The sequence below is a fragment of the Falco biarmicus genome, chromosome 10 (genome assembly GCF_023638135.1).
Source record: "Falco biarmicus isolate bFalBia1 chromosome 10, bFalBia1.pri, whole genome shotgun sequence".
Classification (NCBI taxonomy): domain Eukaryota; kingdom Metazoa; phylum Chordata; class Aves; order Falconiformes; family Falconidae; genus Falco; species Falco biarmicus.
The window spans coordinates 15765230-15793179 of NC_079297.1; the positions used below are offsets into that span (position 1 = coordinate 15765230).

At 46.7% G+C, this 27950-nt stretch overlaps 1 protein-coding gene across 4 annotated transcripts; it reads left to right on the top strand.

Moving 5' to 3' along the window:
• The first annotated feature begins 3248 nt into the window (after nt 1-3248).
• CSNK2A1 (casein kinase 2 alpha 1) lies at nt 3249-27865 on the top strand. 4 transcript variants are annotated; one of them, XM_056354184.1, is made up of 13 exons: nt 3249-3385; nt 16876-17075; nt 18132-18243; nt 19164-19265; nt 19700-19750; nt 20553-20612; nt 21289-21372; nt 21794-21904; nt 22722-22823; nt 23695-23795; nt 24484-24632; nt 25956-26042; nt 26532-27865. In XM_056354184.1, the coding sequence occupies exons 2-13, from the start codon at nt 16975-16977 to the stop codon at nt 26645-26647; spliced, it is 1176 nt and encodes a 391-aa protein (XP_056210159.1). In that variant the 5' UTR covers nt 3249-3385; nt 16876-16974; the 3' UTR covers nt 26648-27865. The 4 variants fall into 4 exon arrangements, with proteins under 4 accessions (XP_056210159.1, XP_056210163.1, XP_056210161.1 ...); XM_056354188.1 differs by lacking the exon at nt 3249-3385 and adding an exon at nt 3417-3438; XM_056354186.1 differs by lacking the exon at nt 3249-3385 and adding an exon at nt 8714-8909.
• The last annotated feature ends 85 nt before the right edge of the window (nt 27866-27950 follow it).

Below are 27950 nucleotides of genomic sequence, written 5' to 3' on the forward strand. Positions count from 1 at the left end.
CAATAGACACAGACTGTACTGACCCTGCCAGCACCCTGCCAGGGTCCCTGGGGAAGGAACAAGGCAAAGGGTCTGCTTGAGGACATCCATCAGCTCCTCACCACCCTACCAGGGCCAGTGGTGGCCCTGCAGCCTCGCACCATCCCCAAGAGATGCACAACCCCAGTGCCCCAAGGTCCATGTCCCAGGGGCGCAGGGGACACAGGTGCAGGGCTGCCAGCCCCTGGCACAACTGCCCACCATGTCCCCCCATGTACCAGACCCCTCGGAGATGTTCACCCCACCGGGACCCTGTGCCGGCTGCAGTCCCTGGGGACGAGGTCCCTGCCAGCAGGGACAGGGTGTGAAGCCGCGGTGCGGGGTGAACACCAGGTTAATCTCCTGCTGGAGCTTCCCTCTGCAAACAATAAGACAATGCCCGGCCGGGGCCGCCTGCGTAACCAGCGGCGCGGAGGGGAAGTTGTAATATTTGGATTTAGCACTCAGTAAATTAAGGAAGAAAAAGGAAAAAACGCTGGGGGTAATCAGAGTGGGGCTGGCCTGGTGCCCTGCCCCATGGCCAGTGGCCCCGGGGGGCTCAGCCCAGCCTGGGGACGGCCGTGCCAGCATCCCGGAGAGCCAGCACAGCTGTGCATGGATGGGAGAGGGAGATGGCCCCACTGTGGGGACACACAGCCTGGAGGGTCAAGGGCCGGGTGCTCAGCAGGGCTGTGGGCAGTGCTCATGGCAAACATGGCATCTCCTGCAACACCAGAAAAGGGATCTGGGCCAGGAGTTTATTTTAATCCAGACCTCCTCACACTCCTGGGAAATAAAATCTTGTTTCTGCAGCTGGGGTGGCTGGTCAGGAAAGGGCCCCGGGAGGGACAGTCACTGCCAGCTGACAGCAGTGGGGGGGCAGGAGGTGACAAGTGAGGGGGCTTCCCCAGGGTGCCTGCATGGTGCAAGGGGCCCCTCTGAGCAGGTCCAGGGGGATGCGGGCATCACATCTCCGGGGAGCAACAGGAATTAGCACCGAGGAAGGTGTGTCTGGGGAGCTGTGCCCCGTCCTGCCACAGCACAGCCCCTTCCCCAGCACCAGCCCTGCAGGGGTGCTGGCCCCCTGGGCTGCTGCGCCAGGGGCTCCCAGCAGCACCATGGGGCTCGCGCCACCTGGCCCAACAGGCACCGTTGGTGGAGATGGGGCTGTCACTGGGGTCCAGGGAAGGGCCATGCTGCTTGTCACCCCTGTGGGTGCCTGGGGCAGGGACAGCTCTGCAGGGCCAGGCTTAACCCCTCCGAAACATGGTAGGGGTCCCAGCTGCCTTCCCATCTGCCAGCAATCCTGCTCCCTGCTAGGGCACACCACTGCCTGCCCTGGCCCCACTGGGGTGAGCAGGGCAGGGGGCATGTGGGGAGCCCCAGGGTGCTGGCTGGGGGTGCGGGGTCTGCACCAGGGGCTTGGGAGGTCTCCATTCCACTTTGTGTGCCCTGGGCAGAGGCCTCCCCTCGTTTGGGGACCCCAATGTAGGGGTCTGGTGCAGAGCTGGCAGAAGAGCTGGGACAGGTGGGGGAGAGGTGACTAGCGGGCAGCAGCAGGCAGCCGCGGGTAGCGGCACGGGAAGGCCTTCGGCACGCAGCCCCGTGCTGGGAGCCCATTTCCCCACAACAGGGGCCGTTATCAGCGGTGAATACTCAGAGTGGTCCCAGGAGGGACCTCCAGCCCTTCCCCTCCACCTACCCCACCACTCTCCTGCTCCAGCCCACGTCAATGCAGTCGCGAAGGTGTCGGAACAATCGCCTGACAAAGAGCTATTTTTAGGGGCCTGGGCTCAGAGCGAGGATACAGCCCAGCCGCTGACAATGGGGGGAAGGGGGCTGGGCTTCCCCCGTGACCACTCGGCAGCAGAAGGACCTGTAAGATTTCCTCGATGACCCAGGCCCGTACAATACAAGGAAAGCGCGAGAGGGAGATACCCCCGCCAAGACGAGCTGCTCCTTTACCTAATGGGAGTGACCCGGGGTAAGGGGCTGTGAGATTTGGGCCAGCAGCCTCCCGCGGGGGAGACTCCCACACCAGGAGGGAAGCAGGGTGAAGCGTGGCCGTGCTCAGCTTTCCATGAGGCCACAGCTGGGGAGAGTCTGGGGGGGGCCCAGGCTGGCTCTGATCTGCTTGTGCCACACATCCACGTGCTGAAAGGCACAGGATCTGTGCAGGGGTGGCTCTGGGGACACGCCTGAGCACAAATCCCCCTCCCCTCCGGGCTGGCTCACAGCTCCAGGCAGGTTGCAGCGCTTGGCCAGAGCCCAGCTGTGGTGGCCACAGCCCAGGACTGCGTGTCCCTTGTCAACCTCGTGCCCAGGGTGCTGCGAGCGGGGGCAGCTCCCGCCGTGGTGCTGCGAGCTGGGGGCACGCTGCTGCCGCGGTGCTGTGAGCAGGGGCAGCTCCCGCCGTGGGTGGGCGGCTCAGTGCAGTTTCAGAGCAAGCAGCAGAGGGGTCCGGCTGTGTCCCAACACGTTTCCTCCACCCCAGGCTCTCCCCCGGCTCAGCCTGCGATGAGGGCTCCGTGGATGATCTGCCTGGGCCAGCCCTTGGGGGAAACCTGGGCCACACCACCGGGAATCGGGGCTAAACACACGACAGGAGATGAGCGGGCCCTGCAAGGGGCCGGGGCTGGGCCCCGCCGGGCCCAGCGCTGCCGCAGGCACTACTGGCACTGCGGAGGGCACAGCCTCTTGCAGCAAGGGCCCCGCAGCCGCCCGGCTCGGGGCTCCCCCGCTGCGGGGCCGGGCGGGCCGGGCCCGGGGGTAAGGGCCCCCCAGACGCGGTGCACGGGCGGGCCGGGGGCGCTGCGGACCGCGCTCGGCTTCGCAGGCCGCAGTTGCCACCTGGCGGCGGGCCCCGCGCACAGCCCAGCCGAGGGGCGGTCGCCGGCGGCCCCGCGGAAGCCCCGCGGGGGGGAACCGGGAGCTGGCGGCCGCCGCGCACGGCCAGGCCTCCTCACCGGGGCCGCGGGAGGCCGACACGGGCGGGCCGCGCTGGGCTGCGGGCCCCGCCGCGCCGCCCCGCCTCGCCTCACGGGGCGGCCACGCTCCCCGTGCCGGGACAGGGCCCGGGGCAGGGAGCGGGGACAAGACCCGCGGCCTCTCCCGCCACCCGGCCGTGCCACTAGCACCGCCGTCCGGCTGCACCGCGGACTACGGCCCCCAGAGCGCCCCGCGGCGCCCCGCCCCCGCCGTGCCTGCGCGCCCCGCCCCGCCGCACGTCGCGTGCCCGCGGGGCTGCGGGGTTTCCGCTTCCGGCGCGCCTCGCTCTGGTCCCTGCGGCTGGCGGCCGAGCCTTGTGCCTCCGCCATATTGTCTGTGTGCGGCCGGCGGGCGGGCGGCGAGCGGGTGGCCGCGGCAGGTACCGGCGGACCTCGGCGGCTCCGGCGCCCCTCCTGGGGCCCGGCGGCGGGGGTGGGTGGAGGGAGCGACTGGAAGGAGGCGCCGCCGTGTCTCTTGCGCCCCTCTGCCCCGCTGCGGGCACGGTGTGGGCTGAGGGGCCAGGGCCGCCCCTCAGGAGAGCTGAAGCGCGGCGGGGGGCCTGGGCCGGCGACGCTGAGGGGGAGCGGGCGGCGGTGGTGGCCGCGGGGGCGGAACGGCTGGGCCCAGCGCGGCGGGGAGGGCAGCGCCCGCCGCCTCCTGCCGGCGGCAGGGCCTCCGTGCCCCCGAGGGGGGAGCAGGTAGGCCGCTGTCGGGGGGCCGCTTCGGCTGCCCTCAGCCTGGCCTGGGGCCGCCCGCTGCCACCGGCCGCGCAGGAAGGGCAGGGCCCCACGGAAGGGTAGCCTTCCCCTCCCCCTAGCTCTACGACTTCGCACGTTCAGGCGGTGTAGGTGTTATTTACTTAAAAGGCTCTGTCTTGGTTTTTCCCTGCCTTGCACAAAAAAGCAGAGGGAGGTGAGGTGTGTGGAGGGGCAAGGGGAGGCCTGTTTCTTCTTGCTCCCACCCTCTGCCACGCAGGGACTCTGTTCTGGGCCTTTCTGGGTGGAGGAGAAGGTCGTTTTCACAGATTTCCATACCAGTCGCTCTTATCTTTGGAAAGCAATGGTGGTCAGTGTTGCCCTTGCTGTAATTTAGTTAATTGTGCCTTGGGGCAACAGGCTGTGTGACTGTTGGTAAAATGTGCTTTGTAAATGTAAGGGCAGATAAGGTTATGAAACCCCATGTGTGTCATTTATCAGATGGCTTTATTCTTTTTTACTAAGGACTTTGGGTACGACTGATAAAGTTTGCATTATAAACACTCAGTCATTGGTATATTTTCTGCTGACAGTAGTGGTTGATCTATGCAGAGACTCACAAGGACATGTGCCTCACTTCTGCAAGCTAAATTTATGCATCCTGAGCCTGTGTTGTTTGGTGGTGTGGTCCTTTGGGCCTGTGCTGATCCCTAGTACCTGTGAGAGAGGTCTGCAGTAGCACAGGGTTTGTGCTGTTCAAACCTGCCACAGGGTTGGGGTCTTGGGGAGCTGCTGTCATGCTGGCTGTTGATGCCAGGCTGTGAAAAAGGGTGCTGCACATGTCTCTTTGGAGGTGGCTGTGCAGTGTGCTCTGTGTGCATTCACCTGGCTCATGCAAGCTCTGTCCTCAGTGTGCTCCATAAACTCTTTGGGAAGAGCAGCTCGTTCTGCATCTGGGGGTAAGCACCCATTGGAGGTGACTGAGCGCAACACCATCTTTTTAGAGAGAAGCACACAGAGGCAGCAGCGTTTCTGGTTGGGGACAGGTAGCAATTTAGGGTTTTGTTCCAATGTTCTTTTCAAAGACATAATAGTTGCTTAGGATATTCAGACTCGAACAGCACTGGTGTTCACGTCGTACCACCACTTGACCTGGGTGTTGGATGTGACTGCCAGCATGGATTCTGGGTGTAGCATAGGTAGGTGCAGAGAAATCACACATCCCATGCATAGCTCATGTCAGCATGATGTAGAAGAGGGCAAAGATTATGCTAGGAGAGGGGAGACTGAGTGTGGGAAGGCTTCAGGCAGCATTTGGGGAAAGTGTGTAGCTTGATCAGCTCCTTCTTGAGCCCTAAGACTAGGGTTAGGGTAACATTACAATTCTTACAGCACAATGCAATGTCTGGGTAAAACATACCAACAGCAGTATGTCTCCTGTGGAGACACACACTGTGTCTATAACTGGAAAAAGAAAACTGGAATGGGATGCACCTCCCACCAGCTAAATAGTGTCGGATCCCATGCACAGAGCAGTCTGTGTTCCGCCCCTGGAGAAGATCTTGTGGCTCGAAGTCTGGCTCTTTGGATGCCTCGTGGCAGAGAAGTTTATCGTAAAGATTCAAACCTTTGCCTGAGTATGAAGTATGTAGATCTTTGGTGGTGGGCAGTGATACATCCCTTTCATCTTGGCAATGGAGAGAGATTTCCTCATTTTTCACCTTTCTCTGTTACCTGGTAGTATAATTTCTATAATTTATGCATTATTAGTAAAACCTTGCTGTCTTCTAGTTCCCAATGTGGGTGGTGGCAGGGAGTTCAGTGTATACCTCCTGCACCTTAGACCACTGAGCTTGCCAAGTTGACCGCTGCCCACAAGGAATTGAAACAAGGTTGAGGAAGGTAACATCAACCCTGGAGCAAGGAAGGTAAGGTTTTGCTACAGCCAAGGCAGGAGGGGAAGTTAATGTAGCTGAATAGCTAGGTAACCTGCTGCAGGGGAATAAAGCACAGAGTATGGAAAAATGTGGTGAGAGAGTCCAATGCTGGAGGAGAAAGCAGAGACTTCTAAGTGGGAGATTCAGAACAGGTTCTCTGGGTTTGGCAGGGCACAGGAGTTCATGGGTTGAGGAGAAATGGGTTTTGTTGGGAATATGGCTCTTTGGAAGAGAGACAGTAAAATTGGCGGTAGGTTTCCAGCAAATGTGGAGAAAATTTGATTGTGAAATGTTTCATGATGTTAAACAGGGTTTAGTTTTGTGCAGGGCCGGTTAATAGTACTAGTTTACTTGAAAAAAGCTGATGAAATGTGAGAACGAAGATGCAGACCTGTGAGTAGGGATTACTGGGGAAAGACTTGGTAAAATACTGTTTCCTGAAGGTGAGACATGGAAAGACTTTAGTCTTTGAGATTTGAGGTATTTTCAAGTAGTGCAGCTTAGGTACACAGGCATGAAATGGGTTTGAGGTAGGAATCTTGAGAATATGGGATGCGGAAAGGGGGTTATTTATAGATTTGTGGAGTTTTAGAGAAAGGAACTGTTTCTGCTGTGATAAGAGGGGTGGGAATGTAACTTTTCCCAATTCTATTAAATGGTGGGTGTCTTTACACCTTCCACTTGAATACTTTTTCTGCATTTTCTCCTTACAGAACTAGTTTTCTCTTTCCATCTTTCCTCGTGTCCTCTGAGGAATAAGGGAAAGGAATACAGGAGAAGCAAATGGGTGACATTGTGGTGGTGTGATTAATTTCATGTCACATTTCTGAAGAGGCAGGGATTTATTTCTGGGTTACCAGACCGGTCACCTCCACTGTTCCTCCATTATTGAATTGCTTACACTAAGGTATCTGTTTTATAAGGTATCTGTTTTATAAACTATCTGGGTGACATTGATGCCACATTAGATTTTATTGTTCCGTAAGGGTCTTGAGAGAATAAACTCCACAGATTTTAAGATCAGGAAGGACTGCTATGACTTAGTCTGGCTACAAACATTATCTGGTTTTGATTGCGAGACAACTCTTGGATAATTTTTCTGAGCTTGGCTATCTCCTTCCAGGGGCTTCCAAGAGCTGACTGTCATGGAATTTACAGAGCCTAGTTGGAGAAAAGGAGTTCTCCTTTGGACCTAGAAAAACTGTTTTGAAGAGGAAACTGCAGCTTTCTGAACTAGCATTAGTGCTCTTGCTGAAAGCAGAGTGTTTTTACAAGCTGGTTTTTGGACCCTGTTTGCCATCAAGGTGCCAAACCTATCTGTTGGTGAGAAAGGTTGATAAGAAAAGGGGTTGTTAATGTGGTCATACGATCAATGTTTCGTGGATATCTTCTGCTGATTAGATGTCAGCAGTAGAGGAGCAGCAAGCCTGGCACAAGTCTTACCTGCTCCTTTGTTCAGACTGTTCTGGACAGTTTTATTCAGATAAATGATTTTATTATCCATTTCATGCTGCTGCTTTGGGAAGCTGAAGAGCAGAAAGGAGACGGAGTTCTTCATGGATTCAAGACAATACCACCACAGACTCATATTTGGAAGGTTACAATTTCAATATTTCTCCACAGAGTTTATTTCTGAGAGATAGGTTCTACCCACCTTACAACCAACTCCTAATTTTTAAGGAATATCACCATTTGCACGGAGGTGCTTTCTAAAGCAGGCTGTTGAGCCTAATGGCTGGATTATACTATGGCAATTTACTTGAAGTGAATGGTGAATAAGATGTCCACTAAGTGGAAGTGGAAAATAGTTTTGGGCCAAGGTGGAATTTGGCTGCAGGTTGCCAATTGGATAGTCATGTCTTCGAGTGTTAAGAGCAGTCCTAGAAAAATGAAGTTATTCAGTCTGTTTTGGCAGAGAAGTAGGTCTCTGCCCTTGCACCTTCTGGAACAACTGAAGGGTAAAGTAGTCGTCTTTTAATTAAGCTAAGTGTAGGGAGAGTCCAGCATGTTCTGTGGTGTTAACACAGAATTATTTGCCAGAACTTGCTTTCACTGCGTGGGAGAGGCCTCGCCATGTCCTGAAGAAGTGCTCCCGAAGTCCTCGTATGTGTCCAGGGAGGTGAAATGGTGTCTGTCCTGTGTTCTTGCCAAAGCCCTCAGAGAAGACAGTTTCTCAGTGCATCTTTGACACATGTGCATGAGTTGTCAGTAAATATTTTTAGTGATCTGAAAATGGTTGAGTGTGGATGCACACAACAAATTAATTTCCAGTGTAGAAAAGCAAGAACTCCTGCAATGTTTCTTCTCTTACAAGTTTTGTCACAGATTTCTTTATCTGTTACCTATGTGCTGTTAAATTCCAGCCTTGCCTTCTGCAGATTAAGCAGCACTTTGATTGTACTCCAGAAGGAAAAGGAGGGCTTTTTGCTCACGGAGGAAGTTGTGCAGCATTCAGATTTATTTCAACTGAGTTTACAAATTAAGTTACAAGTTTTGGTATTTTAGAACGTCTAGCATCCAGGCATATGTCCAACGTATGCATCTTACCAGGCATATAAATATATATTCGTCCTAAGCCATGACTTAGTGCTGCACAGTGATTTTGTTGGGTGACTGCAAGGTTTAAAGATGATGCTGTGGAGATGGACAAACTTGTCTTTGTATGTGGCCAACAGTGGTGTGGGTTTGTTTGGTGTGGCAAGGGTGGGTTCAACATTCATGTCGCTGCTGGGTTACACCGAGTGATGAATGCTGTGGTCATCAGGCTTCAGTTAATCTCTAAAACACGGGTGTAAAATATTAAAACTCTAGTCAGTACACTTACATCACTTGCAAGGTCTGGGAGAACTGCCCTTCTGACTGTAGCTGTATAAACCCAGCACTTGGTGTGTTGTGTTAGGGTACCCAATGCATAATAGATACTGATTTCTGGAGTTTAATAGCAGTTTTTTTCCATTTGATTTTTTAGAACAGTTGTGGCTAGGTTGGTCTTGTGTTAATAATGATGTATTTTTGGAGAATTATGTTAGAACTTCTACTTTCCGGCAGGGATTTACACCGGGTGTCTCTTGCTGAGCCTTCTGGATGCCAGCTGAACAGTGAAGATGGTGTGCAGTGCATTGCCTGCTCGGTGGGAACAGCTGATCGCAGGGATTTCCTGAAGAAATAGTTACATGCAGTGTACACTGGTTTATCCTTTGGCTCTGACAACTGTTCCTGCCTCTAGGAATCGCATGATCAGATAAATTGAAAATGCTAACTTTTACGGATGGTAGGTACAGTTCAGTTGTCTGAGTTACAGCTAAATCACTCACTGGACATGAACCGTAGGAGTCAAATCAGCTGAACAATTGGCCTGTCAGTACTCTGTGTGTACTAATTAATGAGGAAAACAACTGTGTCACTTAGCAGTAATTAGGGAGGTAGAACTTTCCAGAGGACACTGCCAGTTGACATGTCAGCTGTAAAGAGCCTGTAGTGGTGCTGAAACATTCCCCTCCATGAGCCTTCAGGACCAGTTGTTGCCAGGATCTCAGAAACTGTAGTTTTTGGCAGCTGATTTATTGGAAAATACTGTCCAAAGCTCCAGTGGTAGGAGCTTTACTTTTTTTAATGATCCTAGAAGAAAAAGAATCACTTCCTGTTGAAGTCTTTGCAAGCGCTCTTGCTTTTTGGCTTTAGGTCAGACCTAAAGAGATGTGCCTCCCAAAAAAACCCTACCACCTTGCCTGCACTCCATGCTCAGCCTGAACTGTCAGGGCGGGGAGGAGATGCCAGCAGAAGTGGATTGTCATCAGTTTCTTTTGGTATGTGTGTGCCGACAGGTTAGATTGGCAATTTCTGGTTACATTTGTAGCCCTTTTTATTTGATTGTGTGAGGAGCCCTTAGTGCTGGCAGTGAGGATATCCACATCGATTTATGAGAGGCTGGGAATGGTGGCAAGGGAAGCCACAGGCATGGGAAAGCCGCAGAGCCTGCACTGAGCTGCTGGGGCTTGGGTGCCTTGCCGGTGTGGCTGGCTACTGCAGCTACACAGCCTCATCCAAGACCAGTCTTGGTGTTTTTTGTGTTAGGGAAAGCTTTGCCTTTGCTCTGTGTGCTAGCTTAGCTCTAAAAATACAAGGGAGAGTCTGATTTTTGGGGAGAAGTGGGAAGAGAAGAGCTTTCAAAGTTGGCTATTCTGTATAAAACTCCGTAGGAGATGGAGTGAGGAGTGCTCCCATCACTGGCAGCTTCCTGTCTGCTGGAGAAAAATCCCAGCTCTTCTGGCCCAGGTACACTTGCTGTTTCCCACAGCAAAGTTTCGCAAAGGACAGTAGTCCAGCCATGCAGAGATACTGAAGATCTGTAGAGGGTCTGTGTAAGCGCCACTAAAATTTAGCTGTCACAGGTCTGAACAAAAATGGAGACTAACTGTGACAAAACTTTTGCTAGGAGAGCATGTGGGCACCAGTGATACTGCCAGGGCAACCTGGAGGGTGTCAGACATGATAAGACATTGCTTTCTGTGTTTGTAAAATGGGAGAGTTAAGGTTTCCCCAAGACTGTGGAGGTTATAAAATAAGGAGTTGCAGTAAAGCCATTTTGTGGCCTTTATGTAGATTGTGATCCTCATTACAGGGGAATGATTTCTTCATTGGCAGGAGCTGTGAGGAATTCGGAGGAGGAATCGGTGAAGCTGATGACGGGAGAACCAGTCTCAATTTTAGTACGTTGCTAGTACAGAATTACTCCAAGTCTTCAAGTTTAACTAAACCCTTCAACTGTTTTCCCTAGTGACTGGTTATATCTTATTTTGAATTAATCACAACTGTTCCTGTTGCTTTTTTAAGAGAATGTTGAGGTCATTATACATCATGATTTGTTATTTCTCCACAGCTAGACACAACCAGCTATTTAAAAGAAACCTGGAAAATAATTTGGTGGAAAAATGTGCTTAGAGCAGACTGTGCTATTCCAAAAAAATACCAAGAGAAAAGTTTGATTTCAAACCTAAGCTTTTTTTTTTTTAACTCAATTAGATTATAAAATCTGCTTTTCTATTGATGTTGTCCTTTTAGTAGGTGGATGGTCTTCAAGAAAGGGTATAAAATGTCAGTTTTGTTAATCCAGGTTTGTTTCTATTTCAGCTATAAAATCCTAGAAAAATATAGGTTGCAAGGGACTTCTGGAGGTCATCTGTTCCATACTCATATTGCTGCAGTTCCAGTGTCATGAAAATACACAAATCAGATTTCTTTTGTGAGATAGAATGTATTTTTTTATGAAGTTGGTTACTGTTATTCCTTCTTTTAAAGGTAAACTGTGTTTTGATTAATGTTGGCTGCCAGCAGGCTGTACTGTAGTATTTAAGCATGCCTTGATCTTTTAATTTCAGTGGCATCTATCCAGTATTAGTTATTCTCCAAACTCTGAAGAAGTGAGTGCTCTTTCCCTGAGAGGCTTACAGGCAAGGGATAAATGGCCTATGTGAACGAAATCATAATCAGTTTTATCTGATAATTGTAATGCTTCCTCTCACTAATAAAGTACATTGTACACTCGTGATTTCAGAGGTTGAGTTTCAGCCATTCAGGTAATGTCTCACTTCCAGTTGTGGATAAAAGCAAGGAATAACCTTTTGATTCCAGACTACTTACTGTAATTCTGCTCTTCTCAGCTGACAGAGAGCTTAGGTTTTTTCAAAATTAATCAGCTGCTGTCTCTCTTAGCCTGTTTACAGTCATAGTCTGTCATAATCACTGCTGGTAATGAGCTTACATAGGGAAAGCAGAAGTGAGAGTAAAGTCTCTAGACCTGTTTGACCAATCTGTGCATCTCGCTTCCTCCTTGAGAGGAAGATGAGGTTGTCTGGGACAGTCTATCTGGAATCGATAAAGTGATGGAAATATTTTCTTGACTCTTTGAGTTTGGTTTGGTACAATTTGGGGCCTCTCACCCCTTTGGGACTGCCCTCTACTAACTGAATCTGAGTTCAGGTGGGTCAGTGGTAATAACACTGTGTATGTGCTGTTGAACATAGTGCACTGGGTTCATTCTGCTCTGGGTGAACTTGGAACTGCTCACGCTGACGGCAAGTTGTCCTGTTAACAGCACTCCACAGGGAGGCCACTGTCAAGCAGTGTTCGTGTGCTTGCTTGCATTATTTATACTCCAGACCTCATCCACAAAGGTCATCGCTTGGATGGCACTTGCAGGTTCCTCGGGACACCAGTCTTCTGGGAAGCTCTTGGCTTCCAGCTCACTGGGAGTCTGTATGTATGCTGCGTCATACTGGTGCAACTTCTTAGGTTGAAGGTTCTGAGTGAGTAGCTGCGTGCTTGAGAGAAGCTCCATGCCAAAAACATTTCCATTTAAAAGAGGGGGTGGGGAAGCTTCCAGTGTTAGTTATTTTTGACTAGAAAAAAAAAAAAAGAGGGAGGTGAATTTTACTAGAGGCTAAGTAGGTAATGTTTCTCAGAAACTAACCTGCATAGATTTCTTAGCTATGTTTCGTTGCTGCTTGCTGTAAATGGATACATCTGGAAGGAACAGAGGGTGTAGGAAATTCCTATACTAATTTGGTATAGGTGCTGTAAATATTGGATACCTCACAAGAGATCAAGTCCTCTGTGGGGGCACAGGTTGCCGTTGAGATTAGAGTGCATTCTAAGGATGATAAAATCCTTTTTTAAAAAGGAGGGGTTTTGTAACAGTGGGTTAAATTAAAGAGAACATTGAGAAGCTTTTTACCATTTTACTGAACTTTAGGCATAAAAAGTCTAGCTTTCCAAGCTGCTCAGATAATAGGCTACTGTTGGAATAACTCAAACTTCTAAGAATGGGCCTCTTTAATTAATAGATCTTCCAATTAATAAATTTCTATATGGTCGTAGCAGGATTGGTTTTGTCTCTTGACTGGGGGCTCTTGGGCGCTCCAGTGGAGTAATTATTGGTAGTACATGCAGTGCTGTATTTGACTATGTTCTTTTGATTTTTTTGTACGCAGGATGAGCAGGGTCCTTTGGGGTGCTCTTGATAAGGATGCTGTATAAGAGACTAGCTAATTATCAGTTTGCTGATACTTAAATGACATTCTTAAGAGCAGGCCTATGTGGGAAAACCAAGCATTGAAAATTTGCCTGGTGCTCATTTGCTATAGCTACCATGTGAATGCTACTTGGTCACATCTTCCCAAGGGCTGTCACCACAGGTGCTAAAACAGAAAAGACCCATTTTCTGTCCTTGCACAGGCAAGCCTTAGCATTGAACAGCATGTGTCAGATGGTGACTGGAAGCTTTGTCTTCCTCTCTCTGTATACCTCTGGTATATTTCCTAAAAGCTCATGGTTATGATTCATATTTAAGCACTTCTAGAGAAATTAAAATTTTCAGAGATTCATTGTAGTTTTTGGAGATGCTAAAGGCTACATTGGACATGGCAACCTGATCTATTTAGATCTACTTTGACTAGATTACTTTTATCAGTTTCTCCTAATATAAATTATTCTACTATTCTGTCGTTAATGCAGGAATTCATAAATGACATTTTCTGTTTGAATTCTGCAGGAACAGAACTCATCTTTTGTAACAAGCTCAGGACACTAATCTCATTTAGGTGTAATCACGGCTCATACTGTAGATTTTCCACCTCAAAACTGCAAGCTAAATGGACTTTTGCATGACCACACCTATCATTATTTGTCCCTATTTGTGTCAGTCCCTTCTGTCAAAGAGCTCAGATCCACTGCAGAATTGTCCCCCCTTCTAGGGACAGTGAAAGCAAAGTATATACAAATTCTTTAGTGGTTTGGAGCTGAGGGAGAGAACCTTTCAGGCAGGGTATGTTTGTATATGTGTGTAACTTTGCTTTAAAACCAAACTGTCTGTGCAGACTCTCCCCTGTCCCTGTATAAAGAGCAGTAGACGATAATACCTACTGTTGTAAATACGCATTGTGTGCCATTCTTAGAAGCTGCAGTCAATGATTTCCTGCAAAAGTCCTCTGAGCAGTCTGTTACAACATACAGCTTGTGCTAGGCTAGAGCTATGTGACAAAAAATACCCACTGTGAAATTTGATCTATCTTTAGATAATACGATTGATTTTTCTTTGTTATTTTTTCCCATGCTGAAACTGATCTTGTGAAGCTGGATGAGGTGGAGCAGTTGCATGTTCTTTATTGGTACTGAGTTGTGCTTAAAAATTAAAATTTCTAAAGTCATCTTATATGTAGGTTCGGTTATTTCCTACACGAGGAGTATTGGGCAGAGGAAGTTAGCCAGTGTCAGAAGCGCATGGAATGAGGAGAAACAAATACACAGTGATTAAACTTTGAAATCTGATGAATTTCGCTGTACTAAAAGTGTTGTAGTAAACTTGCATGCTCTGTTAATGCCCAAGTACATTTTTGGAATATACATGTAACTTCAAAGCGTCTGAGTCACGCCGCATAAATGGTTTGAGGTCTTAGATGATTGCTGCCTAATCTTCTGAAAGTGTTACTTTGTTAGAGGACCAACACTTTGCCCAAGAACAGACTCTGTGTTTATTTTTTTTCTTTTTTTTTTTTCTCAGTAATACTGCCTATTCTTCTGTTAGCTGAACACCTGGCTGAAGTGCCTCATCCTTTCTTTACTGGGCCACAGCCTCAGTCACAGCTCAGTTGTGGACTTTGGAACAGTGCCGCATCCCTTTTTAACCTTGGGGCTGGATTACTGCAGCTCTGCCTACCTGGAGCTGCCTTCAACACCGTTTGTGTGTCAGTAGGTCAAAAAACACCCCCATACTGCCAAGGTCTTGTACCACCTGAGGAGGCTCGGTCCGCATCAGAAAAAGCTCATGTGGGTTTCTGCCTCCAAATGCAGAACCAGCTGCTGGTCAAGTTGTGTGACACAGTGAAGGACATCAGACCTGTGTCACCCAGGTCCTCCACTGTTTTCATAGCCAGTGGTTCTTGCTGTGGTCCTTGGAGCAGACTGAAGTGCTGCAGACCTTGAATAAATGACAGGATGCTGCCAATAGAGCAGGATTTTGCTTCTAGAATTTTCTTCTGGTGTAATGTATCCTGATAGCCTACTCTGAGCAGATTTCTAGATCTTTCTGATTAATGGGGCTATTCCTTCCTCCTGCAGCCTGGCAGTTGCCCTTTTTCTGTGAAGGGGTAAGATTTGCATAGCAAATATACATTATATTTGTTCAGATTATAGCATTGCCAACTGATTAAGTGCCTTTCTATAAAGAGGGTCGTATAGTCTCTGCCGTATGCTACGCAGCAGGCAATACTCTTTCATGCTCCGATACAGCTTCCTTCCTTGTAAGTGATCTTGAAAGCTGACAAAGAGGTTCTTGTACTTAAACATTTTAAAGTGTGTCAACTTTCACTCATGAAAGGTTTGAATGGTGCAAAGACACTCCTTTCATTTCAGGTAGAACAATATTGGTATAAAAACTGGAGTGAGTTACTGTTGTCTTAAATATTCAGAAATTAGAATATTTGTCTATACAGTAAACTACTTTTGAGTTATTTTGATCAGTCTCAATACTGATAAAACTTAAAAGAATTTTTGCAAAAATCACATTCTAAGGAGGAAGAAGTAGAGGTGCTTACCAAATCCTTTGGAAAAGCAGAATGCAAAGAAACATCTTCAGACTGTTGCAGCAGAATTTTTCTTCCGTATTTGGGTAAAGCATTGTATTCCAACACAGATGCCACTGTTTTTCGGACAGTCAGATTTAATGGCTTGACTATAGAAAGTTATGACCAAAACTGGTGCCTCATCCCAGCAGAACTCTGGCTGCCTCGGTTTGTCATGAAGTCTTCTGAGCACTGAGCCATTCAGTCCCTGAATGGTTTATGACGACTGGCCTCTGATATCTTCCTAATGTCCTTTCTTGTCTCCATGCTAATTGGGAATGTACTTTTCCTCATAGTCTAATTAGTGTGGATGTATTTTATCACTATAAATGTCCTATATCTGGACAATGCTATAGTTGGTAGGACTTAATTGCATTGTACAGGGTAGTGCTGCTTTTTTAAGTAAGCCCAGAGATGAGACCCCATGGCTGCCTGCTGTGTAAGTCTTGCTCACTTTCAGGTGGGCACTGGGTTATATATAGAAGGTATCTGTTGTGACATGGTGGAATGAGATGTCCGTGGAGGAGGGCATGGACAGAGTAGCCAAAGCCGCCTTCAGAATGTGGAAAAATGATGTAATATGAAAATCCCCAGTGTGCTGTTCAGACTTCAGCAGTCTTACCTTCACATAAAGTTTTAATGAAGTTTTGGTCCTGATGCTGGTTTCAGGTGAATACGTTTAATTTTTATTTTTATTTTTTTGTGGGGAAAGCAACATTGGCTTATTGTGTTGAACTGCTGTTAAGCTCTTATATGAGCCTGTAAGTTAATATAAGGGTGGGATGGTACTTATAACTGAGAAGATCCATGCTCTGACATAGTGTCTGGATTCCACTGCTCTCCAGAAACCTGCTTCTGAGCTGACTGGCCTTACTTTGTATGTAAATGCTTCAGTTAGTGCCTGCATTTTCCAGCGGGTGCAAAGGGCAATAGTAGTGGTGGATCAGTTCAGGTGTTTTTTTTCTTTCCACAGAATGGATCAATGTAAACCACGCAAGTCTCTGTGTGTGAGCACATGAAAGGCTTCAGTCCTTTTAAGAATCACAAGTAAATCCTGAAGTTCTGATTTAAATGAAAAGTGGTGTTTCTACAAGTTGAAACTTCAGAAAGTGCTTAATTCAGGTTGTATGGGTGACCTTGTCAGTCTGTCAGCTCTGTTTGCAGCATCGTTTGCATTGCAAGAGGTGATAGTTGTGCAGCCTTAAGTGAATGAAGTGTTTTGGCTACATGGGATGGCGCAAGACTTATTCCTGGATGGGGAAGAGATTGTGGCTGATGGCTGTTGCTTTCACTCTGGAGCTGAAAAGAGGGAATCTGTCTGCAGAAACAGGGCACGTTGCATTTCTTCCCTTTTGGAAAGTCATCTTTGCAACCGTAAGTTGGAAGCTACATGCTGAAAGTTGCAAGGTCAGGGAAGAGGAGGGTGTTACTTTTGCTGGTGGGGCCAAGTAGTCCCATCCTGTGTGAGGGAGAGCCGGCAAATTGTTTTCAAGCTCTGACAAATGATCCCAGGCCTGTGGCTGAGCTCCAGCCTCTGCTTCTCAGCAGCTTTTAATGATTAACTTAAATATTTTTATAGTATCTTGAGATTTTAACCTCTGGTTTATTTTCTTTCTGCAGGTGGAAGAATCTGAGGCCTCTATCCTCTGTCCAGCTTTGCAGTTTGAGTAGCCTCTGATTTCAAATATCTCATCATTTCCGCCTGCCAACCTGTCTGATATGTCGGGACCCGTGCCGAGCAGGGCCAGAGTTTACACGGATGTGAACACACACAGACCCCGGGAGTACTGGGACTATGAGTCGCATGTTGTTGAGTGGGGGTAAGTCTCTGTGCTGCCTGTGGATGTCCCTGGAGTGGGATCAATCCCTGTAGGATCCTGCATAGTGGTACACAGGGAGTTCAGGCACCTGTGCTGTGTTAGGCTTTTTCATGCTCCTTGGCAGAGGTCTAGTGAGCATGGCAAGTGTTAAAATCGCAACTTTTATTCAGAAAAGTGTTTCTTGTCAAAATCTCAGATCCCCAGCAATGCAGGAACATTTTTAGCAGCATCCTTAAGAGTTTGGTTTGAAGAATTTTTGCCAAGTAGTCAGGAGACAGACCCTTTCAGAGGGAAGAAAATCTTTTCTGAAACAATGTAAGCAGCCCTGGGTGCAGGGCTGAAAAGCAATGAAAGACATCCGGAATTGCTTCTGACTTGGATGAGTGAAGAGACTCAGCAGACTTAAATAGGTACATGCTATTTTGTGACTTGTTGCTCAGCTCTCTGTGAGTGACTGGAAGAGACATGTCTGCTGCTTTTTGAAGGAAGGAGGTGTCTAAACTGAGCTCATGACTAAACCGTCCCAGAATCACAGCAGTGATGCCAGCCAGCTTCATAGCTCTGCGTTCCTGCTTTTGTATAGCAGGGCCCAGACTAAGTTTGGCCCTCGGCTTTGGTGCAGTTCCTGGCTTCTGAAATGTATACAGTCTTCTGAGCATAAGTGGTGATTTGTGCCTAGTCTGTTTTTAAACAGGCTAGCACTTAAATTTTTGGTTTTGCTGGATTTGTTGATTTTTAACAATACTATACAAGGGAAAATATAGCTTCTGAAAAGAGAAGACCAATAGAAGGGATCACTTGAGTTTGCTGATGCTGAAATGCATAGTTGGGCTTATGTTACTTGCTACAGAAGAAGTAAGTTCTGGACTGAATGTAACTTGGGCAAGTAAAAGCTCCTTCTTTCTCTCCTAATTCTTAGTCATTGTGTTCAGGAGACATAAGACACTAGTTAATCCACCTTGTCTGGAAGGTGAGGCGGTGATTCAGTGTTAAGGAGCAGTTCATAAATTGTGATGGAAATGACTGAGCTCTTTGGAACTCTCTTTTTCTCCACAGAAATCAAGATGACTACCAGCTAGTTCGAAAATTAGGCCGAGGCAAATACAGTGAAGTATTTGAAGCCATCAACATTACAAATAATGAAAAAGTAGTTGTTAAAATTCTCAAGGTGAGCTGGGGATTGGGCAAAAGATAAAATATGTCTTGAGGTGATCAGGAGGCTAGAAAATGCAGTTCTTTGTCTAAAACCATTCAATGTTCTAAAACTGAAATCCTCAAAGCCTGGTTTTGGAGCATCATTCAGTGAAATAGGCTATCATTTTGAGTCTCCTAATAGAAGCTCCACACTTGGATATTAAGTCAGATCTCTGCCTGTAAGGAGTTAGCTTCTGTCTCAAAGAAGTCCCGATGTACAACAGATTTTTACTTGGAGCTAAGCAACATTGCAACAGCTGACAAGAACATTCTTACCTTCTCTAACTACCAGTGAGTGCCCTGGCGTGCTGTAATGTGTGAAGAGGCCTGTGTACTAATGGGACTAGTGTCCTTTAAAGCCACTGATAAGATTTGGAGGCTGCTAACCTCAACATTTTCATTTCTGCTCTGCATGTTCCCTTACACATGTAATACCTTTCCAAACTGAGTCAGGATCTCCTGAATGCTGGTAATTCCACAGCCTTGATTGGTGAAATACCTTAATTTAGTGGCACTCAGATAGCTCACGGACTTCTCATAGTTAGTTACACATTTACCACATGCCCAGTTAAGAAGCTTGAACTATCAAATTATGTTCAGACAGCTTTAAAAGAAATAGGCCATCTTCCTAATGAAGCTCATTCACATGAAACTAATGTTTGTAGCTGTCAGGGTTGTATGGTTAGAAAGGAGACTGCATATATGTGAGCCCTTGCTGGAGTGATGCATAGTTGGGGTAACAAAAAGATCTAGCTGTTTGAACTTAACTCGCAAAGGCTCTGATGTAAGTTGCTGACTTGCAGTCACCTACTTTTGTCATTTGGATGTTAAGCTGCCTATTAGCCTCACTTTACTGCAGTAAGTACTCTTACACTTTGGGTTTTTATTCTTCAGCCTGTTAAAAAGAAGAAAATCAAGCGTGAAATCAAGATCTTAGAGAACTTGCGAGGCGGTCCCAATATAATCACTCTTGCAGATATAGTAAAAGATCCTGTGGTGAGTATGGAAGGAACTTAAAGGGTACACTGGGGTTATGGATGAAGTTGCTGTTCAGCTCTGATCTGGATTTTTGTTGTTCCCACCGCACCCCCCCCGCCCCCCCTTCTTAAATCCTGCTTTTAAATTGCCTAATCAGATCAGCTCTTAATCTGATTAACTTCTTTCAGAGGGCCCTTCCCCCGCAGGTCCCTTTAGCCCCACGATCTGTAAGGATGAGATACCAGTGAACTGAGACAAGTTAATTCATTCTACAAACAGTGCTGCCAGGGGCTGCAGGCTTTGGCTGTGCTTTCTCTGAGGGGAATCGGAAGTATATTTGAGGCAGAGGGGCTTCTAGCAGTTTTAGGTCTAAAAATAGTTCAATTCATTATCCTAGATGAAAACATATTATCTCAACTTAACGTGACTGAACACTTTTCTCTCTGTTTTAGTCTCGGACACCTGCTTTGGTTTTTGAACATGTAAACAACACAGACTTTAAGGTACAGTGTGGGATGTGAACTTCTAATGTTTTCCATTTGAAAGCCGTTCATAATTTTTTTCTGGGGAAAGGCAAGTATGGAGGGGGCAGGCAGGTTATTTAAACATTTCTTTCCAACATAGCAACCATCTTTAAAGAGAAATACACTTGGGGCAGAAGTTTGTAATTAGTCCTTTAGCACCATTTTGCCACAGAAGATACAAGATGAGAGTCCAGATTCCAAGTGGTATTCCAGCCTTTGGAGCAAATTAATCTGCTATCTTGTGGACCATCAGTGCCTTTTTGGAACATTTTACTTTTATGTTCAGTGTATAACTATGTATTTGGACCACTTTAAATGTGGGCAGCTGTTTCTGTGGCTTTTCATACTTACGGGAAAAGGGATTTAAATGTTTTTGTCCTCTTCCCTACTGACCTGCCTCAGGAGAAGAATGGCTGTGCAATGCAATCTGGAATAGCCGCTTAATGTTGCAGAGCACCCTTGGTCTTTTTGAGACATCATCTGCAGACAAAATACATCGTGCTGGTGGTGGGCAAGTGCCACCTGAGGGAGTTAGTGACAGGAATCAGAATGTACTGCCTGAGCAGAGCTGGAAGTAAACTATGTGATTTGTAAGGGGAGAGGAACAGACTGATTAGTCTTGGGTGTGGGATCAGAGTAACTTGGGAAACTTGTACTGTTCCTTCAAATGGGTTTGGAGAACCATAGCAGCCGAGAACAGGGCTGGGTTGTTCTGGATTGGTAGGGATGTGATGTTTTTCTTGGGTGTTGAACACTGATACAATGTGTTTGTGTCCCACAGCAATTATACCAGACATTAACAGATTATGATATTCGATTCTACATGTATGAGATTTTGAAGGTAAGTTGGTGCTTTGCTGTTTTGTCGGTTCATTTCTAGGATTTGCACTCAGTTAATCCTATAGAGATGGTGGTCACTTCACTAGTGGGGATGATCGGGGAGGAAAGCTACAGAAGAATTAGGTGGAAAAATATATATCAAGTCAGAATCAATTGTTCGCCCTTGTTTCTGCAATAAATTCTAGTCCTGATGGGTTTTTTGAGGCTAGCAGAGCCTTTGGGTACACGAGATAATTTAGATCCTAAATCAGAAGTACATGTAGCCTCTGAAAACAGAATACTGCAAGCTGTTACTGGCTGATTTTGCACTCTGATGTAATGCAAGTCAAATGTATTTGTCCATCTTTCTGAAACAAATATTTCCTCCTTAGGAGTCCAGAGAAGGGGAGGCTTGTTTGATCTTAAGTGCCCAGTAACTATGCCCTTAGGGACTCTGAAGTTCCATTTTTGTGAAGAAGCACATGAGGTGAAGTAAAAGCACTTCTGCTGCTGGCACCTCCCTTTTAGAGGGGGCTGTAGAAGCCTTTTCTGTGGTCCCTGAGTCTCATCCAGGATATAACACTAGACAGGTCTTGCTGCCTAATTAGACTTGATATATGTGGTAATTGTTCTGAATATGATTGAACTTGAAAGATTGTTGTGACTTCAGCATTTGTTTCTTTGTATGTCACCTACAGGCTCTAGATTACTGCCATAGCATGGGAATCATGCACAGAGATGTCAAACCTCACAATGTCATGATTGACCACGAGCACAGAAAGGTAATGTGGAGTGGCTGGAGGGTAGGGAGAGGTCCTGCTTTTCTCTTGGAAAACTAGGATCCCTTTTTGGTGCTTCTCTGTAGTGCTACTAGCATACATCTTCAAGGGGGGAGGGGCGGGGGGACTGCACTTATGTTATATGGAAAAATGTAAAATTTATTTCTGTGTGCTGCTTTTCTTTCTATGGGTTACATGTAACCCATAAACAGGGTTAGTAAGGAGAGATATTTTATTTAGTCTGGTTGCTGATAACAGGTTAGGGGAGAATACCTAAACAGATTCTCTGACCAACTTCAAATTAATTGGAAATAGGAGACTTGTAAATGAAGCTTCAAACTTAAGTTCACCAGTAGTGTCATTCAGCCAGTGGAGAGCTGGAGCATCCCTTGAGCCTTTTTCCTTTGTTTTCTACCATTTCTAGCTTAGACTAATAGACTGGGGTTTGGCTGAATTCTATCACCCTGGCCAAGAATACAATGTCAGAGTGGCTTCCAGGTATTTCAAAGGACCTGAACTCCTTGTAGATTATCAGGTAAGAATTACCAGGATTTCTCAGTGACTTTTGTGTGGAAAGTCTGTGCCATTTCAAGGTAGCAAACCAGAAATTTGTATATCTGGAGACCTGAAGCTAAAGACAGTCCATTCTAAAATGTATCACAGAAAGCAGTGGCTATAAAGCCTCTGAATTAAAGAAATGAGTAGTCTCAGGACCCAAAAACTTCGGAACTATCATCATGGATCTTGGAATACAAATCTTGAGTATTTTTTTAGCAAGGCTCCAATTGCAGTAAGGTGCAGGAATGAAACAAAGCCCTTATGGGAACAGCTAGTACTGCATGAACTTCTAAATTAAGGTATAAAAACAACCCCATATCTGATGGCAGTTTGCATTATGGAAATGCAGTGGGCTGGAAATAGCAGTGTTACTGGTGACTTTCAGATCATGCTGGTTCTGAATGAAGGCACTTCCTCACCTGCCCATGTACCGTGTGGAGTCCACTCCTTTTGTTGCTTGTGATGCTTCCCTTCTCAACGTATCTTTCTGAATGATTCATAACTCTGAAGTCTGCAGTGAAAATAGAAAAAGCCACTGGTCTTTAATATCTGTATGGACAAAGATGGAAATAGGATACCTGCTGTTCTGCTAATTGCTGTATCCTAATTTGAGTAACTGGAACATTGAGCTGAACAGTGATCTTGCGGTGAAGAGGCATGAAGATGTTTCAGTCTGTTCCCAGTGTAATGTGGCTGTGTTTGTACCACTGGAGGGAGGGGGGACCCTGTTAGTACTGGGGAGTCTGTTCTGCTTAATTCATTAGAAATTGAATTGTCCTTCTGGTTTTGTACAGATGTATGATTACAGTCTGGATATGTGGAGCTTGGGTTGCATGTTGGCTAGTATGATATTCCGAAAGGAGCCATTTTTCCATGGCCATGACAACTATGATCAGGTGAGAGCTGGTCATGTACAATCTCTGTTCTCTTAGCACAATGAAGGTTTCCTGATTACACTTCTATCGAGGGATCCAAAGAAGAATTTAAGCATTTCTCAAATGGCTTCTTTGCTCAGTTTGAAGCCACGTTCCTTCTGTCAAGCGGGCAAGGTTATTTAACCAATTAAATGGAAATAGATTTATATTGCTTTGTACTGATGAGCTTCTCAGTAGGTATTAGGAAGTTGTAACAATAGTTATCTTAAGGCTTGGTGTGTTCTGGTACATAGATTGACTGTTCCTGAGGTTAGGTTATGTGGAAAATCCTCGCTGCTATCCACCGTCCCTCCCCTCTGTATAGAAACTGTGAATTTGATACAGTTTTATACAGATTCTGAAATCTTTGATGTGTTGCCTTTAGGCCAAGATTTTTATATTTAAACCTTTAACATGTACTCGGCATCTAACATTCAAGAACAGTGACCTTCTGTTCTCAGTCCTTCATTCTAGAGCCCTTCCAGGGTGGTGCTTCACCCATCGCATGCAAGTTATAGAGCTTCTGCTTTTTTGACCACTTAGCCTTGTTGGTTTTGAATATTTTCTTGTTACAAAGGGAGTTAGTGTTGCAAGGTCTCAAGTCTTAGTGATGTTAGGGCATGCAGCTCCCTCCTGGCTGCCTTGGGTTACAGAGCTCCAGCTGTGAGTGGAGGCGTGTTCATGATGCCTGTGATTGTATGTGACGGGGGAAGTCAGAGCCACAAGATGATCTTGTGGCTGCTGGTTCAGACTAGGTTCAAGCTCCCAAGGGAATATGCGGCTCATATCTTCACATGGGCTCTAGCATTATCGTACCCTCACAGTAGTGACGTATTTTTCTGTTTGTTCCCAGTTGGTGAGGATAGCCAAGGTGCTGGGAACAGAAGACCTGTATGACTACATTGACAAATACAACATTGAACTGGATCCACGTTTCAATGACATTTTGGGCAGGTGAGCCAAGGTCCAGAGTAGCTCATAAGCTCTTGATAGACCCGGACAGCTACTGCTTTGTCAAAGATGTTGAAGTAAACAAAAAATTACGCTTACGGGAGCCAAGATTCTTGAGAACTGTCACTTTGTGCCTTTCATCCCTTTTGCCAGTGCTTCCCATGGTCTTTTATTTGGAAATGGACTTGAGGAAAGGTTTTTAAATGTCGTCTAGGCAGTAAATGAACTGCTGGAGCATAAAGCATGAAGGACAAATGCTCTCTCCAGTGTTCTGGGGGAAAAAACAAAATGGTCTTTCTCAGAATTACAGTGCAGAAAATCAATTGCTGCATAAGATGGCATTTACATATTTTTCCCCTCAGAGTTATTTTGTGTGACACATACTAAAACTACAAGGAGCTAATGGTGGAGGCGGTGTAAAAGAAGAGCAGAAGCAGGGATTTTAGTTCTGTAAATTGGTTCTGAACTCGAGTCCTCCTGCTGTGCGGGGCTGTGGTGGCTGTGCCGCCACGTGGAGGCACGGTGTACTGCTGCCTTGTGCTCTAGTGTGGCTCGGCCCTGTTGCTGCCGCACCAAGCAGCAGCCCCTCTCAGAGATGGACATCTGTGGCAGTTCTTGCTCTTTTAAAAAAGAGGAATTTTGGCATTGAAGTCCTTTGCCTAGCCTGATTGGGGTATCTTTTTTTTCACAGACACTCCCGTAAGCGATGGGAGCGCTTTGTTCACAGTGAAAACCAACATCTGGTGAGTCCAGAAGCTCTGGATTTCTTAGACAAGCTGCTGCGATATGATCACCAGTCACGACTCACAGCGAGAGAAGCCATGGAACACCCCTACTTCTGTAAGTATCAGCTGCTGTCCAAAGAGTTCTTCCTCTGCCTCTGGGAAATCTCAGTTCCCGTAGGTTGTGCAGATATGAGCTAAGAACAGGAACATAATAAGCCTGGTCTTTGCAAATAATTGCACTGGAGCTGAGGCTGCTTGTCTCTGTGGTGGATAAAGTAGGCCACTGCCACCTACACCAGCCGAGCAAAAAAGTGTTGTATGCCCGTGTCAGGCCAGTGAATCAGCAGCACTGTGTTAAATAAGCTTTGGTGCTAAACTCATGCTAATTTCAGCAGGTGTTTGGGTACACAGATCCCACATTTTGATAAAACCAGGTAACTCTGGTTCATTGAGCAACAGGCCCTTTTAACTGCTTTTGTTACTAAATGTGTACCTGAGCAAATGGTATATTCAGGTCTTGGTTTTGCAAGCAAAAATGTAGTTTTCCCTAATAAATGTTTTCAAATGCTTGCTGTTTTTTACAAATCTTGATATATAGGTTTCTGAAACAGCTGTAACGGTGCAAAATGAGTATTTGCTCAGGGTTGTGGGGTGGTGGTTTTTTTCTTGCTGCTGAATGGAGTTGTGTAATTAACAAACCGTATAGATCTGTGTTCTGTCTGTGGCAATGTTCAAGTGAAATGTTCTCAAGTATGAGAATTGGTAAAGCTGAGAGCTTGGAATGTGAGAGTTGGGCAAATGGCTGAATTAACTTGTGTCCAAATAGAGATGCAGGTTTTACTGAACTGAACATGAGGAAGGGCAAAATTGGAAATTCCCTTGTCTGATGCAGTAGGCTTGGGAGGCAGGAAGGGGTTGCCTCCATTCAGATGGTAGTGTTATTTACCTGCAGCTAAAAATAAAGATGCAGTAAGTTGGGAATGTCTTACAGAAGGCAACAAGCTCCAGTAACACTCATTACAACTCACAGGCTGCTGTGGGGTGTGTATAGAGACATGACATGTGATTGTAATTAGCGATAATCTTTCTGCTTGCTACACCCATTTTTCTGGGATTGGCTTTATGCAATCATGCAGTTGCTTAGCATAGAAAGGAGATCAACTTCATTTCCTTCAGCTTTTCCTGTCAAGCATTCCCGCTGAACTCCAAAGCACATCATTTAGGTGACTTTTTGCAGATCACGTTACCTTGGTACCTTCTTGGGTGCTTCCCACTGGAGTTGGTGGAAACTTCTGTGTTCCAGTAGATGATGGTTGATACTGTTTGGTACAGGCAGCTTGCCAGGGCGGGCTGAGCACAGAGGTCGCGGGGCAGTCAGTGTGCTTCAGCTGCTGTCTGGCAACACAGCACCTAAAGGTAATTAATATGCTCTTCCTAGATCCCATTGTGAAAGACCAGGCTCGGATGGGCTCGTCCAACATGCCAGGTGGCAGCACTCCTGTCAGCAGTGCGAGTATGATGTCAGGTCAGTTCTGCTGTCAGCATGTTAAAACATTTTTATGTGCTGTGTGGATGTGAGGATCCAGGAGGGTGAGTTCTGCAGGTGGGGTGTTAGGTCATCTCCTGGGACTGATGACAAGGGCAAGGAGGGCTATGAAGAAGTGGGTGGGAGAGCGTGATAAATAAGGCCTCACTGCAACCTGACCTGCTTTACTGGTCTCTTTTTAAAAGGGTTTTGCTGCTGGATTTTTTTGGCAGGTGTTTTAAGGACAGTGATGCTGCCGCACATCTGCCTGTCAGTGACACTCGTACGTGTACAAATCTGCGTGCGCTTCAGGGGCTGCAGAGAACAGTGACAGATCTTTAATCTCAGCTTGTTTTGGCAGCTTGGAAAATGTAACAAAGCGGCAGCAAACTGACCTGCAATGATACCGCTTCATTTAAGAAGCTGAGCTGTCCTAGATAGAGATGCACTGGTTTCGTGCTAATTCCTGCTTACCTGTCTCTCTTCCAGGGATTTCTTCAGTGCCAACACCTTCACCCCTTGGACCTCTAGCAGGCTCACCTGTCATTTCTGCCACCACCACTCTGGGGATGCCCGTTCCAGCTGCTGCAGGCGCTCAGCAGTAGTGATGGGCTCTGTCTCCTGCTGCCTGAGCTGAGTCAGGTGGGGAAGAGGTTTCCCCCTCCACCTCTCCTCAGGACGCAGCTCGTGCCTGGCAGGGGAAGGGAGGGGATGAACGCTTTGGAGGCACCGTGTCTGAACTGTTGCTTGTGGATTTATAGTAGTTCAGTCATTATATACAAAATTATTATAGGCTGATTTTTCTTTTTTTACTTGAACTTTTCGTAACTCAGGGGATTCCCTGAAAAATACCTACAGATGGAATATTTCTCGGACAGTTTTTTGGTTTTCCCCCTCCCCTCCCCACCCCCCCCCACCCCCCCCCCAAAAAAAAATTACTCTTCATTTAAGAACAAAGATGAGTCAACAGCATTTCCAAGCTCTTGCATCCTGCTGGAAATCTCTTCTCTTCATGTTCCCACCATTAATCCTCCACGAGCCTGCACCTTGGGGGATTGTGCTGTTCTCCAGAGACTACCAAACCAAGTCTTCATGAGGCAGGGGAGGGGGATTCTTAAAGTACCACTCACCTTTAGCCCCATGTCCTGCACATGACTCAGCCAGGGTACACTGAGGAGACAGTTCCAGTATGGAGAGGTGGTGTAAGTGCAGATAATATCTGAAACCCTAATTGGATTGAATGAAGTCTCCTTAGGAGCCAACCAGATTGCCAATTCACCCCTTTGCATGTAGTTTTAGTCTTTTAAGATGAAGTTACTGATCCAATTGGAGTCCTTGCCACCTTCTAGGAAAGGTGCTCCTGTAGGGTAACCCGTACTCTAATCAGCCCCTTTCTCATGGAGAGTTCTTCCTGCCGTTGCTTGGCTTGGATCTCTGGAATTAGTTTGTTATTGGGTATATTGTTTTTAAATTGTTTATATAGGTTTCAAGCTGGTGGCTACTTAAAGCTGGAAAAATCAGACTGCGCCAAGTCCGATACCACACCTTCACCCACCATCCCCTCCCTCACGTGCCATGTGGTGAGAATACCAGTTACCTCACAGTCTTGTAAATATGCACTGAGAGGAAGGAGCGAGCAGACGTTAACTTAAACTGAAATGGTAGATCAGTAATTGTGGACAAATATTATCATTGACAACGGAAAAGCACCCTTGTTACAGCCCTGCTACCCCTTGCTGTGTATATATACTTTGTCCTTCATATGTGAAAGATCCAGTGTTGGAATTCTTTGGTGTAAATAAACATTTGGTTTTATTTATCGAGGTTAGATTTAAGTTCCCTGTGTAGAGGCCTCTCTGGGGTTGGTGGCACACTTTGACACAGGAGCAGCCGACCTCCCCGCACATA

What these genes read in the sequence shown, in the direction of transcription:
- CSNK2A1 (XM_056354184.1), top strand. Translation starts at nt 16,975, where the DNA reads ATGTCGGGACCCGTGCCGAGCAGGGCCAGAGTTTACACGGATGTGAAC. An exon ending in TAAACAACACAGACTTTAAG is followed by an intron (nt 19,751 to 20,552) that starts GTACAGTGTGGG and finishes TGTGTCCCACAG; the next exon opens with CAATTATACCAGACATTAAC. An exon ending in TTGACCACGAGCACAGAAAG is followed by an intron (nt 21,373 to 21,793) that starts GTAATGTGGAGT and finishes TACCATTTCTAG; the next exon opens with CTTAGACTAATAGACTGGGG.